At 47.0% G+C, this 16,961-nt stretch overlaps 1 protein-coding gene across 1 annotated transcript; it reads left to right on the plus strand.

Moving 5' to 3' along the window:
* The first annotated feature begins 2,215 nt into the window (after positions 1 to 2,215).
* Positions 2,216 to 12,220, plus strand: LOC125946348 (cholinesterase 1-like). Its single transcript, XM_049669144.1, has 3 exons — positions 2,216 to 2,229; positions 7,060 to 7,294; positions 11,144 to 12,220. The coding sequence occupies exons 1-3, from the start codon at positions 2,216 to 2,218 to the stop codon at positions 12,218 to 12,220; spliced, it is 1,326 nt and encodes a 441-aa protein (XP_049525101.1).
* The last annotated feature ends 4,741 nt before the right edge of the window (positions 12,221 to 16,961 follow it).

The raw sequence follows: 16,961 nt of genomic DNA on the forward strand, positions 1-16,961 counted from the left end.
CCCCCCTCGCTCCCGCGCTGCCTCCCCGCTTTTTTTTTTTTTTTTTTGCTTTCGCGTGGGAGATTGCGTTGCCAGTTCCCCTTGCGCTGGGTTGCAAGATAAGCATTTCGTGCCGTAGCACAGCGTCTCCCCGCCTCCCTCCCCCCCATACCCCCCCCCCCCCCCCCCGCCCGGCTATTCGCGCGACAATCGCGTTTGCTTTCCACCGTGCGTTGGCTCTCCGTGATAGCGCGCGTCCCCTGCGCGCTTTTACTCGCGCATACGGCGCGCGACCACGATTTTATCGTTCTTGGAATCTATACGGAACCTCACGGCGACGGCGACGGAAGCAATCCCGTTGAAGTGTCCATATAATTGCTATCGCAATAAAATGATATCCCAGCTGTTAAAACTTGTTCGAGAACGGTAGGATTCTTTTACAATGCTAGATGTAGAATTTATACATGATTTGGCCTCAGCAATAGACAAAACACAGGCCTTTGCCGGGGTTCATTTAGAGTTAAGGAAAGCATTAGATTTCTTAGCTCACGGCCTATTGAACAGTAAATTCCATGCTTACAAAACAAGCTATAAGGCAATTGCATGAATAGCTGAGTACCTCTCTTTTAGGCAATGGTTGGTGGTTCTCAATGGGAGTTCTTTCGGCACTTTCTGCGGTAACCACTGGCGTGCCCCAGAGATATGTTTTGAGGCTCCTTTTTTCTTTAGCGTACATAAATGATTATAGTACGGGTGTTACCTCGCAGTTCGGAATGTTGGCACACGACTGTGTAGTGTATAGAACAAATAAGGAAGGTGGTTTGTTCGCGCTCAGAGAGACTTCGATACCGAGTCATCTTGGTGTACGAAATAGGCGGTGTCATTTAACGTAAAAAAAACTGTCAGCCCTTCCACTGGGGTGGATATGAAAGCCGAGCGAAGCTGCACTATGGTGGGAATTATGTATTTCTAATTATGACTATTAAGATGTGATGGTGTAATTGGTAATTTGAACTATTCAAGAATAAGAAATTGCATATATGATCCGGCGGTTTTCATTTATTTAGTGACCACAGGGACTATGACCTTGTAGTCGCTACGGTACACCGCCATAGGGTGTATGGCAGAGGTTTGCACGTTCTTCATAAACACGTCACCAACGCCGCGCGCGTTCGGTGCGAACGCGGGCAGAACGCCGCCGCCGTCGACAACAGTTCTGCGCGTTGCGAAGCATCAATTGTGATAGCAAATTAGTAGCGAGCTATACGGATTAAGGATAGTAGTTTTATCGGCTCTATAAACTTGGAAACATTCGCTTACTAACTGAATGAACGAGGATGGTGTCAGCGCGCACACGCAAACATGAATAGATCACACTCGATGGCCGCACACAACCACTGTCAAAACGCTGGCGTGAGCAAGCGCGCTAGCAGCAGCGAGTGAAGGTTCATGCGGTCTACCGCTTCAGCGGAAACTGAGCGGCGAAAGCACAGCGCATACAAAGGTAGGAGAGGTGTTGCAGATCGCTTTCAAGATAGGGTGCGCGTGACCGCGCGTCGCCACGCAAAGTACAGTACGCTGTTAATTGCTAGCAGAGCAAAAGCCACACTCCCTCCCTCACGCGCGGCTTTCCCGCTTTCCTGCTTTTGCGTCCCATTCGGCCAATGAGAGTTTTTTTTTTTGCTACACGCGGACACGACCATCGAAGTCTGAGCCCTTAACAGCTTCACTGTAAAAATGTCTAATCAACCCTATTACAAGAAAACCCTCATTTCAATCGCTTACGGATTCGTTCTTTCTGATACCCACCCTCCCTTCAAGCAACGCTTCAAGCAAACTAAACAAAAAAGATTTGCTGGCTCTCCCTTATCGAGAGTAGATGTAAGGATGAAATGGCTGCCATATGATGCATTTTGCTGCCTGTGCTGCCGCCGCCTTCAACCGCTTTTCTTCTTCCAACAGAGCAGCGCACTCAGCTTCTGTGGCTACTTTTTATTGTGATAGCAATTGTATGGACACTCCAAGCGCATTTTTGCCGTAGCAGTCACCATCGTCGTCGCCCTGAGGTTCCGTATAAAGTCCAACGGCGATAAAACCGTCGACTCGCGCCGTACACTGTGTGTGCGAGTGAAAGCGTGCGAGGGTGAGCCGGCAACCGCACCTTAATCTAGCGCACGCGAGAGAGGAAGGCAGCCGGAAGCGCGTGGTCTTCGTTCGCGCGCGAGGCACAGGGAGGATGCGACAGAGACGGTGAGGGTGTGCGTTCTGCTCTTGCCGATGCTGCTCACGGAGCTGCCGCGCGGGCACCGCGGTAGCTTCGTACGCGCTTTGCTTTCGACGTTTAGTTCGCGCTGAAGCGAGAGCCACTGCGAAGGTCAATTTGCTCGCTGCCGCATGCGCGCTTTCTCACTCCAGCGTTTTGACGAGTTTCCGCGATCATCGAGCAAAATGTGTTCATGTTTACTTGTGCGCGCTTGACACCGTGCTTGTTTCTTTAGTTAGTAAGCGAATATTTACAACTTTACCCGGCCGATAAAACTACCATTCTTACTTCGTGTAGCTGTCTACTAACTTGTTATCGCAATTGGCGCTTCGCTTTTCGGGCGACACTGCGACTTTTTTTTTTCTTGTCGCGTCGAAGTGGTCGGCTGCAAATGTGCGGCCAACTCACGGACCACTGGCATTAAAAAGAGCACAGGCAATCCTGTCTCAGCGCTAAAAGATGAAAATCAAGTGTATGGTGCCCTGTATCTGCCTTTTAAACGTCGCTATCGGAAATGACAAATAAAACTTCAACGTACAAGAAGTTACAGCTTGAGTGATATTGTGAGAAAACACTAGGAAGAAATCGGAAGCAATATTTTATGTAACTTGTTTGGGCAGTAACTGGCGTATGTAATTCGGTCCTGTACAGAGGGTTGGGGGCCAGAGACCACATTTTCCAAAATTTTCACTGGTTGCCCGGATGATATCGTTTTGTTCTCGTAACGATGCCTGTATGCTCTCGTTTGAGTTCGTTTGAGTGGCCGGATAGCGGCTCTGGCTTTTGGCTCAAGCTCACTTGAAAGTCGCCGACAACGGGAGTTAAAAGCATTTCATGCTTAATAATGAGCGCAACGTCTTGCGTTGCGCTCATTGCAAGCATAATAGTTGGCAAAGCAGTTGGCCGCCATCTCCGGCCACCGTCGCCACTGCCCTCCGCCCAGAGTTGCCGAGGCCATTTTATATTGGCTCTTTGGGTCAGTGTGCATCACAGTGCGCAGTGCGTGACAATGATTGATGCCGCACGTCTGAATACAGGGATTCTGGAGCATTCTCAGCAAGTCATTCGAGTATGAAATAAAACATTGGCAGTTGCTTAGCTATGCCAGGATATATGTAGCGTGAGCTAAGTCGGCCACATCGTTCAGAACCGGTAAACCTGGTGGCACGGGCGGGTAACGATACTCATTGGTAACGCTAAAGAGTGGAATCTTCTGCTTAACGAGAAAGTTCTTGCACGTTGTACAAACCCGCGCCATGCTCTCAACCCACTCAGCGGCGCCGCTAAACTTAACGTTTCACGCATGGTACTACTTACCGGCGTCAAGTCTTTCATGCGCCACATTCTTTCACACACGTCGCTTACATATCCAAACGGATTGTTTACGAAGTCCGTCTGAAAGGCCCGAGTCGCTCTGGCGCTTTCGCTAAGTTTCACCGTATAGTCAGTCGATCGGCGAGCCTTGACGTCATCGACGGCGCCTTGTTGCTGCTGCTAAGATGGACGGGCACGTCGCTCAGTCACCTGGCGACGCCGCTTTGCTAGACGTTCCTCCCTTTGCTCCAGGTGTCTCCGCAGCACGTTGAGCCTTATTCTGTTCGTTCTTCCTAAGCTCAACCGCTAATTGCCAGGCAACTACTTCGGGATCCGATGAGTTAAGCTTCTCCGCTCCTCTGCGCCGCTGAGCAGCAATTTCGCTCTCCTTCTGCATGGCTATACCACACTGGCAAACGCCCAGCGCAGACGCCGGGCAAATGCCCGGCGCGCCAGCTGTGCGCCGTGTGACGTCACTTCTAGCGCATGCGCAGCACGGCTCTCCAGGAGCCACGCGAAACTTTCTTCTTCTTCTTTCTGGGGTTTCACGTGCCAAAACCAGTTCTGATTATGAGGCACGCCGTAGTGGAGGGCTGCGGAGTAATTTTTACCACCTGGGGTTCTTTAACGTGCACTAGAACGCAAGCACACGGGCGTTTTTGCATTTCGCCTCCATCGAAATACAGCCGCCGCGGCTGGGATAGCCACGCGAAAATGCTCAACCTCGGCCAGTGTAGCTCACGCTACAATAGCGTCTCTTTACGCAAAGGTACAGATACAAATGCATGGGTGTTACATATGTATTCACGTTAGACGTAAAATCAAACAGACATGTTAGCAATATTAGGAATAAAGCAGCGAGTAGTTTACGATTCCTACGTCGTAATTTCGGTCGACTGCTGGGAAATCTCGAAGAACAGCTGCATTTTCCTTTCGTACGTTCGGTATTAAAATACGCACGTGTTTGCTGGGATACCCGTACTAGTGTGTTATCTGATGCGTGAAAACGTTCAGAATATGGCAGTTTCACTTGTAAAAAGGAAATTATACTAAAAGGCTTGGCCTGACTGATGGTAAGCGTAAGCTTAAATGGCAAGACCTAATATAATACCACAGAAATGGCTTCATGTAAAATTGATTCACAGCACATACAATTTTAAAACGCGCATATACAGGGTGTGCCAACTATCATAAACCAAGACTAAAAAAACACGCCGATGCCACGTAGCGGGACAGCACCGAGGTAATGTTGTTTGCCGTGACTTGGAGATAGATTATTTTTTGCATTCCACCTAATTACATAATCAGTCATAATTATTTAGGCAACTTTTCAAATATTATTATTAGGTGAAAAGCGTGAAAGAGAAAATCGTAGAGCAACATGAAAAACTCCTAATGAAGCTTTCTGTTGTTCAATACGTGCTACATAAAAGTGTTTTTCCGAGTGTGAATAAGCCCGCGAATTCACGCAAAGTGCCTCAAGCGGGCAGTCAAGCGGCAGTTTGGGTGTATTCGCGGGCTTCTTCCACGCTCGGAAAAACAATTTTATGTAGCACGTATTAAGCAACAGAAAGCTGTATCGGGAGTTTTTCATGTTCCTCTACAATTTTCTAATTTTTCACTTTTCATTTTCACTTTTTCACTTTTCACTTTTCACTTTCATTTTCACTTTTCATCTTATAAGATTATTTGAGAAGTTGATAAATAATTCATACTAATTATGTTATTAGGTGGAATATAAAATAATCAGAGTATCTCCAAGCGACAGCAAACAACATTACCTTGGTTCTGTCCAGCTACGCGGCATTTTAAAATTTTAAAATCTTGGTGTGTGATAGTAAGGACACCCTGTATGGAGAAACGGGTATATTAGACCACCACCATATATCTCGTAGAGATGAGACCATAATATGAAAATTTATTCATTTTGACGGTGAAGCCTTGCGTTATTAATTTCTGTTTCGGATCATAGGAGACAGGAATGTTCATCTGCCTGCAAATATTTAGTTAGTGTCCAATGATAATTTTACCGCGATGTGCGTGCTTGATGTGAGTGCCAATTCGAATCATCTTGTAGACGATACACACCCCCTGGTGTAATGCCAGTATAGGTGAAGGAGGTACTAAAAAACGTTATCCCCGCTGCTCGACGTGGTGACTGCGCACCGAAAGCAGATGGAACGTTGCGCTTGTTTTATTGCGATAGCAATTATATGGACACTCCAAGCTGATTTCTGCCGTTGGCGTCATAGTCGCCATCACCGTGAAGTTGCATATAGAGAGAAACGGCGATGAAATCATCGCCGCGCGCCGTATGTTGTATGTGCGAGTGAAAGCGCGCGAGGGACGCGTGCTTTCACGGGGAGCGAACGCACGGCGGAGAGCAAACGCAACTTCTTCCGTCGCGCGAAAGGCCGTGGGAGAAAGGAAGGGAGGGGAGGTGACCTTTAGCTGCGGCACCAAGTGCGTATTTATATAAAAACGTTGCGAGACGAGAAGGTGGTAGAGATATCCGACGCTGCTCGACGAGCAGCGTCGGAAATTCGTCGTTCTGATCCCGTCGAACACCTCTGAGCCGCCCCCAGAGGCCCTGGAAACAGTCACCAACGCCGCGCGCGCTCGGTGCGAACGTGGTCAAAACGGCGACCGGCGTCGACAACCGTTCTGCGCGTTGCTGGTGTCTGCTGCATGTCTAAGTTTATACAGCTAATAAAGCTACTATCCTTACTCCGTATAGCTCTCTACTAATTTGCTATCGCCATTGATGCTTCGACTTTCGGGTGAAACTGCGACATTCTTTGAGGGCTTGGACGGGTTTGCAATGCTACGTCTGTGTCGTTACTGTGTAGCTCGTTTAAAGTGGTCTGCACCATAAAGGTTTGAGCGTTGTTTTCGTTTTAGTCCTTCTCGACGTAAACATACTTACCATTTAACAGTGCCATATTTCATTTGAACAGAAACCAGAACTCCTGTAGCAGTGATTGCATGTCTACAATTACCTTGCAAAATATCATTGCGACAACGTTGAGTTCATTTCCCATATGTAATTAGCTAAGGAGACGACCAGACCCACTTTCGTCATCAACAAATTCGAAACATATTTGCCCGCCAAATTCAAATCAAATTATACCTTTATTTATATCACAAGAATGTCTGGGGCCTTTGAACAAAACGTTTTTATGGAGATTTGACCACGAGTCCCCTCCCTCTCAATAATAAATTATCCACTTTTTCCTAATTCACTGCTATTGCGAACTTATATCTGGAGAAACGCGATCTCATTTTGCATAAAGCACCTTCAATTACTGAGTAAAACAACCCTGTCTGGATGCGCGCGGCTACCCATGCATATAGCACTCAGGAATAGGATATAGCACACACGCATATTTCTCCCTTGAAGTATCCTGCAAGATTTTCATTGGTATAACGCTGTAGCTCGGAGCGCGTATTGAAATATCAGGTATGACTAACTTCTTGTTCTTCTTTTTCGCCATATCCCACAGTGTCCTGGTACTTTTCGTCGCCGCACTTGTCATCGTTTCTGCCGTGACCGTGTGGATCTCGCTGAGCGAGCGAGTGACTGCGCCGAGCGGCACCACGAAGATTTACGCCAGCGCGTGCCATGTGCCTCTTGGCGAGCCTCAGGTCAGCCTCCCATCCCTCGACGCCACGGTGCACGGCAAGCTCGACAACAGCGGCAAGCTGCGCAAGTTCTTCGGCATCCCGTACGGCCGGAACGTGAGCGCCGCACGGAGGTTCCAGTTTGCGCAGAACGTAACCAGTTTGGGCGAGAACGGGACCTTCTATGCCCAGCGGCATGGTCCAGAGTGTCCTCAGGTGTCGTATAATTTTACACTAAACGCGCCGGTGAGATTTTATTGCGATAGCAATTATACGGACACTCCAAGCGGATTTCTGCCATCGGCGTAGTCGTCGCCGTCACCGTGTGGTTCCGTATCAAGTCCAAGGGCGATGCGCGCCGTATGCTGTATGTGCGAGTGAAAGCGCGCGAGGGACGCGCGCTTTCACGGAGAGCGAACGCACAGTGGAGAGCAAACGCGACGTCTTCCGTCGCACGAAAGGCCGTGGGGGGATAGGAGAGAGCGAGGGGGGCGACGTTGTGCTACGGCACCAACTGCGTATCTTGAGACCAGGCGCAAGGAGAACTCGCGACTCAATCTCGCACGCGAAAGGAGGAAAGTGGGAAGGAAGCGCGGGAGGGAGGGGTGCGGCTTCTAATCTGTCAGCAACTACGTACTTGTACTTAGCGCAACTGCAGGCGACCGCGCGCACCGTATCTTGAAAGCGATCTGCACACGGCACCTATCTTGTATGCGCTGTGCTTTAGCCGCTCAGTTTCCTTTGAAGCGATAGGACGCACGAATCCTCGCTCGCTGTTGCCGTCGCGCTTGCTCTCGCCAGCGTTTTGCCAGCGGTTGTCTGCGGTCATCGAGTGTCGCCCATTAATGTTTGCTTGTGCGCGCTGACACCATGCTTGTTAATTCAGTTAGTAAGCGAATGTGCCTAAGTTTATACAGCTGATAAAACTACTATCCTTACTCCGTATAGCTCTCTACTAATTTGCTATCGCAATTGATACTTCGCCTTTCGGGCGAAACTGCGATTTTTTTGTCGAAGGTCTACGAATCATCTAAATGTGTAAAACACATCTGTCCGGCGTCGTGAAACCCCAGTGGTAAACAAATGCCATATTGAAGGTCATCCTCTGGTTCGATAGATCTTGGGAAAGGGGAACCGGTGGGCACGTAAAAGGGCGACATTCGTCTAAGCTGCCCAACTATATGTGTGAACACATTTGTAGTAACACAATATAATTGCTTAGAGACTCAAAAGCCGTTATTTTATGGTATCGAATTTGCCTTTGCACTGCGCCTGCCGTTGCACATGAACCAGTTATTGATGCGAAAGCAATGTAGGCCCCATTACGTGGAAGTTTTTCGGCGAGACCTAAATATGGTACCCAAAATGGCCGGCGCCACAAAAAGTAGAAAAATCACCACCCAAGCACTCCGTACAGATGGTTAACTAGGGAAGCTGAAACTGTGCGGCCCCGGTGTTTAGCAGTGGGTTAATCCCGACACTGTACTGAAGCGTTTCTCAATTATTGATTACATGTTACCGAGCTAACTCGAGATATCGAAAGCATGCGATAACGGCGAGCCGAGGAGGCGGCGTTGCGGGCAGAGCAGCGTCAATGTGGCAATGACGGGAACGGGTTCGCCGGGGCCAACGCCCACTTCCAGCGAGAGTTTCTCGAGCGGCACTTTGACTTCGGCTGCGACGAAACGTCCATGTTGAAATCGCGAAGTGGTACGCAAGCGCCAATGGCGGGCGGGTGCTGCTAACCACGACGCGGAGCAAACTCGAGATATCGAACGCATGCGACAACGGCGAGCGAAGGAGGCGGCGTTGCGGTACAGTGGCTAGAATGTTGCGGGCAGAGTAGGCGCGCGTGCTTGGGTACGACTCAGAGAACAACGTCACTAACGGCGCTGCCAATGGCGCGTGCGCTTGGGTGCGACGTTGTGAATGACGTAACTGCTGGCGCTGCCAGTGGAGACGTTTAGCGAAACATGGGACGAACGGTTTTTCGTTTCACCTAGCCATATACAGCTTTCGCTGTAAAACATGCCAAAATGCTCGTATTGACGTCTCATTTCTCAAGGAAGTTCCTGTAAACAAAGTAACTTGATGGCTTTCAAAAGAAAATTTTCTACATTTCTGTGTGGGTGGGAATTGAGCCCGGGCCTCTGGGGTGCGAAACAAGCACGCTTTCCCGACTCCATGGCGGCTCCACGATTCTGGCTTACTAAAGGTGTGCCTAGTGCCTGCGTTCATGATGCGTTCATGAGCGCGTTCAGGACGTTCCCAGCTCTACCGACGGTATAATGATTTTGCATTCCCACACGTAAGCAGTCTTAAGTGTGTCTGCCCAATTTCTTGCGCGTCTCGATGTTCACTGCTGCCGTATTGCGTAATGTAAGAACACTACCGAAAGTTGAGGGTAATGCTAAAGAGGTGAGAGGTCAAACTCGTTTGTTTTATTGCGATAACAATTATATGAACACTCCAGGCGCATTTCTGCCGTTCGTCACCGCGATATTCCGCGTAAAGTCCAAGGGCGATAACATCGTCGCCTCGCGCCGTATTCGGTATGTGCGAGTGAAAACTTGCGGGGGTGAGCCGACGATGGCGGCTCAAACTCACGCCCGTGTGCGAGGAAAGCGGGGAGGAAGCGCGCCGTCTTCCGTCGCGCGCAAGGCACCGAGGATAGGGGAGGGAGGGTGGGCGAGGGGGGTGGCGTTTTACTAGGGTGGCGGCTGTATATGGCGCGACCGCACGGGGCCTATCTGGAAAGCGATCTGCTACGGGTACAGAGTCCGCCATGCGGTGTGTTTTCGCCGCTTAGTTCGCGTTGAAGCAAGAGGCAGCACAAAGGTCAATTCGCTCGCTGCTGCTGCCGCGATTCCTCGCTCCAGTGTTCTGACAGTGAATTTCCGCGGTCATCGAGTAAGATAGGTTCATGTTTGCTTGTGCACGCATGACACTATGCTTGTTAATTTAGTTAGTAAGCGAACGCTTGCAAGTTTATAGGGCCGGTAAAACTACTATTGTTACTTCGTACTGCTATCTACCAATTTGCTATTGCAATCGATGCTTCGCCTTTCGAGCGAAACTAAGACTTTTTTATTGTTTTTTCTAACTTTCTTTAGTGGCGCGTGCACTGAGTGACATTCTTGTTTCTTGCGCCGCCACTTCCGGTTAGACACCGACTTCTGGTTTGGCACAAAGGTGGCACGAAATAAAAATAAATCATAAAAAATAAAAACAAGTAGACATCAATGGCTCTACTACAATGGTTGATGATATCTATGACATCAGAGCAAAGATTTAGTACAGTAAAGAACTAATTAGATGTCAAGAATAATTAGGCACAATTTTATTCGCCGTACACCAAAGCACACCATTGTACACTTTAGATACCCAACGTTTCTGTGCAGGTTCCCCCGAAACTCCAAGCCCAGAAGTGACGTCATCAGTGACGTCACACTTAAACCTGGGGTACGCGCTCATTACTAATTAAAATAAAAAAGCTAATCAGCGTTACACACCACGTGACACAGAGTGAATGATTCTAAGCATTCTCATAGATGAATAAGCTTTAATCAGGTGTTGACCTACGCCTCGTTGTGTTTTTCCCTCGCGCACATTAGTTCACATTTGACACCTGTCCGAATTCGTCACTTCATTTTTTGGCATTAGAAGAAGCTCGATAAAAGAAACAATGCATAGCTGACTTTTCGGAGTGGTCTCTATGGATGATTTTTTGGGCCGAAAGTGGGTTATAGTAATGAGTTCTGCTGCCATGGTTGCCCAGAGAATTAAGTAAGGTCTGAAACAAGGCACGTGCCTCAAGCAATGCTACAGTAATGTTTTCATTGGTAGCTTATTGCTGCACAGCTGCGATATAGGTAGGGGAAACGGCAGCAGCTTCGTTAAGGCACTCGTTTTGGAACCTAAGTTCCCAGCTTTGTGTCAACTGCTCAAGAAATGTCTTATGTGCAGGGAGACCTTGCAAATCCGCGCGTGAACGAGGAGTGTCTGACCCTGTCCATCTGGGTCCCCGTCGTGTGCCGCACCAATAGCCCACTCAAGACCGTGTTGGTGATCGTGGCATCCAAATGGTTCCAGTTTGACAACGTCAGTCAGCTTGACTACGTGTGGGAGACTCTGAGCCTCGGAGGAGACATCGCCATCGTCACCATCAAACACAGACTCGGCCTCCTCGGTTTCCTGGATGCAAGTTCGAACGAAGCGTCCGGATATGCTGGTGTCGAAGACGTCTTCCTCGCCCTCAAGTGGATAAGCGAGCACATCCGAGCTTTCCACGGCGATCCCGGTAGTCTCGTGGGTTTTGGTTTTGGATCAGGCCCGTACATTGCGTCGATTGACTTGTTTGCGCAGGCGCAGAGCAGGCAAAGATTCTTTAAACGCCTGATTCTACACGGCATCTCCCCAGCTTCTCTGCTTCCGCGTCTCAAACCTGACGACCTAAGAAACCTCGCGATTTCATTGCAGTGCCCGACCACAACTAGCCCGTCTTCCCTAGTCGAATGCCTCAGGGAAAATGACCTGAAACGCATATACGATGAAGCTGCGAAACTGTCGCTGCTCTTCACGCCAAGCTGCGACAGGCCTCCTTTTGATAGTTGCGACAAGATATTCGCAAAACTTCCAGGTTCACTGGCTGGCGTGGCTATACTTTGCGGCTACAACAAAAAAGATGGCCAGGAACTTTTCAGTCGGTACATCGTGGAACAGTCCAGAAGGCCAGACATTGGAAACCCAGAAGAAGTGTTCGAGAAACTTCAAATATTTTTCGCCGGGAAGAAGGGAAAGCATAATTTTAAGGAACTGCCAGTCGAGGTGCAGCGGGAGCTCGATGAAGTTGGCAAGGCTAGAGAGCAAGGTTTCAGTGAGTTGGTGTCAGACATGGTCCTGCGCTGCCCAATGATTGAACTGGCTCGGGAAACGACAGCAAAGGGAGCTTCCGTCCACCTTTACGGCGCCGACGGCGCTCACAAGCTTTTGGGACCAGCTTTGATGATGGCCGATATTATCGCCTTTGTGAAACGAGGGTGAGCATCATCTCTGGAAAAAAATAAGTCATTTTCGGAATTACGCAGCCCTTACAAAAAAACAAACATAAAAAACGGAGGTAACAGAAAAAAAAAAGTACGCAGGACTAACGCCGACTCGCAACACGTTTTATTTAAAAAAAGTTAACATATTAGAACAAAAGGAGATAGTTGCGTCAGCCAAATGTTCATTGCCCCTACTGACAATGAGTTTATAGTCTACGCGAGCACACGTATACACTCTGAATATTTTAATGTACGCATGTCCCTAAGTGAGGTAGCAAGGTGTTGTGACACATGCGCTATTTTTGTTGTTTGTTCATACATATGTTAGCGATGAAATAAACTTTAGTCGCGAGTAAGCACTTTGCCTTAACTATGGGCGCTGCCTTTTCTGTTTCCTCCATTTTTTCGTGAGCGCTGCACAAATCTCAAGATCGATGCGTACCGACTTGCTGCGTTGTCCATACTATTAGGAGCTCAATCCCTGAACGTCTAAATTGCTGCGTCATGTCGTGCAACTTGTCGAATCGCAGAATTCGAAGGCGCGCGAAAGCAACGCTTTTTTTTTACCATCTTTGACATTGTGCTTGGGGGCATTTGAGAGTTACTGATTCGGATAATGTGATTGAAGAAATCGGCGTATGCCTATAAATAGGTGCTTGTCACTGCGCTATGGCGTCCCAAAAGTTAGCACATGTCGTTGGTGACTTATGTATTTTTTATGCATTCAAGAAAAGATTCTTGAGATTCACGCTGAAAGTAGTATTCGCCCAAAGAATTTCTATCCTTGCAGGGGTAATGTTTTCAAAATTGTTGCATCCCCGTAACTGCATGTATTTAAATTGCGACAAATCAATCTCCCTTCCACTGCCCGTTAATGCACCAGTGAGCATGTGAAGCCACTCGCAATTGTGGCCTCTCTATGACGTGCCACCTTTTTTAGAGTTTAATTATACTGAAGGAAGCGCTAACCGTGTGTAATAGGCGTTGCGTCAAGTTAGATGACAGGAACTATTTTCAGTGCACTGTACTGTGCATGGTACTGTGTGCTCTGTCCGTTCTGAAAAACGTTATTGTCCATTATTGCAGGAGCGTCAGCTGGCCCATGTTTTCGGAAGGCAGCGTTATGCTGTTCGCCAACGACACTTCACGACAAGTAGTGAGATGGGAAAGAAGCGACTGTTCACTGCCACATCAGATATCCCGAACCCTCATTCAATAACTTTGACATGCATATGGAATGTCGGAAGGTTCACGTTGATGCACTCGAGATCATTTTGTACTGTCTCATAATTTTTACTGAATGTTGTCGTTTCTTGCTACCATTTCCTTTTAAAAAATTATGACCCATGGCAAAGAATGTTTTTTTATAGTAATTAAAAGTTCATAAAGTGTTGATGTCACGCAATTTAACAATAAACACATTTTTTTACAGCGATTCTCATCTTCAAAAGGAATAACTAATCATAGTATTATTTATTCCCAGTCCTTTTCTAAAAGAATGAAATGAAAGAATGAAAGAATTGACAATGTGTTTTCATGAAAAGAGCGAGAGAGAAAAAAACTTTATTTTCATGTTGGGTGGTGTGGTGAAAAGGCCCTCAGTCCAGAGCCTCGCTTGCGGCATTCTTCAGTGCAGCACTGATCAACGCCTGAAGAGGAATTGCAGTGTTCAACAGGAAGTAGGAAAACGCCACCCACATGAGCTGTGACACAGTGCTTGCTTGCTTAACATGTTTATTTTTATTTTTGGGATACGATCATCCATTGGCTTTGACCGTATGGATGAAAGGACAAGGCATTAGTATGAAAGGATTAGGGGTTTTTAGGGATCGTGAGCTATACAACTCATGTGCACATACTCAAGCACGGTATCGAAAAATGTTTCTTGGATTTCTGGCACAGTGTGCATCGCTTCGCCACTCCGGCTCCTGCGTCTTTGTTCGTAAACCATAACAGCCTTTATTATTATTACTAGAAGTTATAATTAGACTAGAACATCAGCTCTATTATAAGTAAAAGATTAGTATTCAAGAAAGGTGCCTAAATATCCGTGATTTTTTTTTCTTAGAGTTTGATGTCCCGAGAAAACGGTAAAGGAGGAAGAAACACTCGCTTATTCAGTGCCTAGTTATATTTATGTGCTTTAACCTCAGGGTAGGTGTACTCTTCCTGCTCATTCGTAATCTTTTTACTTATTGATTATAATCAAAGTTCAAGTGAATTCTTCTTCCCTCGGAGCTCATAAATAAAAGGCATAGATTTACCAATAGTTACCAAACTCTTCTTTTAGTCTTTAACCGCACTGTAGGGTAGAAAATTGGCATAGTTTGTTGTACAGTGATTTCCTACGAGAGAAAACGCGTCGTTAGTGTTTTACCTGTCGAATATTGCTGAAGTATGGCATAAATTTGCAGCGCCTTATTATTGGAAGGTATAAATGTACGTACAATTGATTACGCCTATAGTGATTCCAAATACGAAAGAAATGTACGCCATCTTGACTATAGATTACATGTTCATATTAGCTGTGGAGCATACTCTACATACATTATACATAAAGGTCTAGAACGGAGGCAGTGAAATAAAGAAGTGACGAACGACAAACTGTAAATTGCGGAAGTACCAAACGCTGAACTCGTACCCATTTCGCTCCGCCGTCCTGACCATACCACGCGAGACATCTCACAGACATCCCGGCATGATATTTTGTTGCCATCAAAATACCCGTCACTAAATAAAAGGCACGGCACGAGCTTGGCCCGTGTAGCCACATCGATTCCGCTAGTTCATTATCATGCTTAGCGGTGAAGCCACCAGGAAGTTCAGGTTTTCTCCAGTTTCGTCCGTCGGAAATCCTTCGCGGTAACGTGCATATTTGGTTTTGAAAATTTATGATCGTCTACACCAAAGTTGGGGATTTTATTGAAACCCGACGGCTCGTTGCCAACTCTGCTGTTTTTGAAAGTTCTTCATAATATGGGGATAGAACTGGACGGAGAGTTTCACAAGGATTTGTAACTTATTTTCATTTGTCGTTTTATTAGTTGCCATCCCTAGTGAAAGTCTGCGTCCACTTGCTGGCCCCGATTAGGAAGAACTTGTAAAAAACTGCCACCCCGCCACTACTCGTCGTTAAATTCAGAGAAAAAAAAGCAGAGTTGGCTATGAAACGTCGGGTTTTAATAAATCCAATACTTTGTTGAAGACGATGATAAATTCCTATTGAATTATGCCAGATAGACAGGTAATTGTCATAATGTTTAGGGTCTAGTCCATATTTGATTTTTATGCTGCCGCTTTCTGTGTCATGCGTACGAAGTCGAAAAGACATTTTTTCACCTTTCCCCACGAATGCGTAGTCTATGTTTCCCAATAATGCAACCAGCTGTTAGTGGTCTAACTCGTGGCTTCTTTAACACTATGACAGTTATCGCGCTCGAAATCTTGGAGTTGCGTTCCCAGTGTTTTCAAAAACCTGCTGAATTTAGTGGTCGCTGCTGAACTAGGAACAAAAGAAATTCAAGCCACGCTGACCAGCCGGCCTGTTCCCTACCTCGCACTAACTAGTGGGCCACCTTTTAAGCGCTTTCAGTTAGTGTACTTGGAGCCAGCTAGGTACTCAATGCTTCGTTAGTGCTTCCCCCTTTCCTTGGACTGGACTGCGATAACGCCGACTGGCAAAGCGCTCATCAAACAGTGCTTCATTAATGAGGCCACTGGCCAAAGCGAGCACGGTTTGTCGTGCTGGAAGCCTGAAATATAATTCTCCCGCAGCTTCGCCTGTCGCGCGACCCGGTGAATGCAACTCAATTGGCTCTCTTTTGCCAAAAGCTGCCGTCTGAAGGGAATTCTAATGAATTGCTTGGACCTGGAGTCGTCTCAGTCTTTCCATATTTTCACTCCGTATCCTATACCGAAACGATTACAATGTGCCGAATAAGGAGATGGCGGAGTCTTCCATCGCACATAACTCTCTATGGTACTTCGCGTGCGAAGCTTCCATAGTGAGCCATACCGAGCTCTCTTCCGCTCACCCACTTCTCCAAAGAGGCCTAAAACAATCATTTAAATATATTATTTTCTCTCTCATGAATCGCATTTTTTCCGTGGCTTACGGAGTCCAGATGGGAAGAGAAAATGCTTTCCGGCCTTGAGTATAGGTGCGCCATGACGCGATGAAGAAATACAAGGCGAAAGAGCCAGGATATATACAGGGTGTCCCAGCTATCACGCAGCACTATTAAAAAAAAGGAACGGCATTACGCGAAGCCAACCTAGTGCGTATCGTTTCCAGTACAGTAGAGTAGCCGCCACTATTTTTTTTTGTTACTGAGATTTAATTAATTAGGTGTAATTATCTAACTCGAGAAGTACTGTCCTAATTATCAAAGTGTCAATGAGAAAGTTGTAGAGCAACATAAAAAACTCCCGATACAGCTTTCTGTTGCTCAATACGTGCTACATAAATGTGTTTTTCCGAGTGTGAAAGAAGCCCGCGAATACACGCAGAATTGCCGCACGACTGGCCGCTCGAGGCACTTTGCGTGTATTCGCGGGCTTCTTTCATGCTCGGAAAAACACTTATGTAGCACGTACTGAGCAACAGAAAGCTGAATTGGCCGTTTTTCTTGTTGCTCTACAATTTTCTCATTGACACTTTGAAAATTAGGGCAGTACTTCTGGAGTTAGATAATTAATTACTATTAGCTAATTAAATCTCAGCAACGAAAAAACTACTG

This window comes from Dermacentor silvarum, chromosome 6 (genome assembly GCF_013339745.2).
Source record: "Dermacentor silvarum isolate Dsil-2018 chromosome 6, BIME_Dsil_1.4, whole genome shotgun sequence".
Taxonomy (NCBI): Eukaryota; Metazoa; Arthropoda; class Arachnida; order Ixodida; family Ixodidae; genus Dermacentor; species Dermacentor silvarum.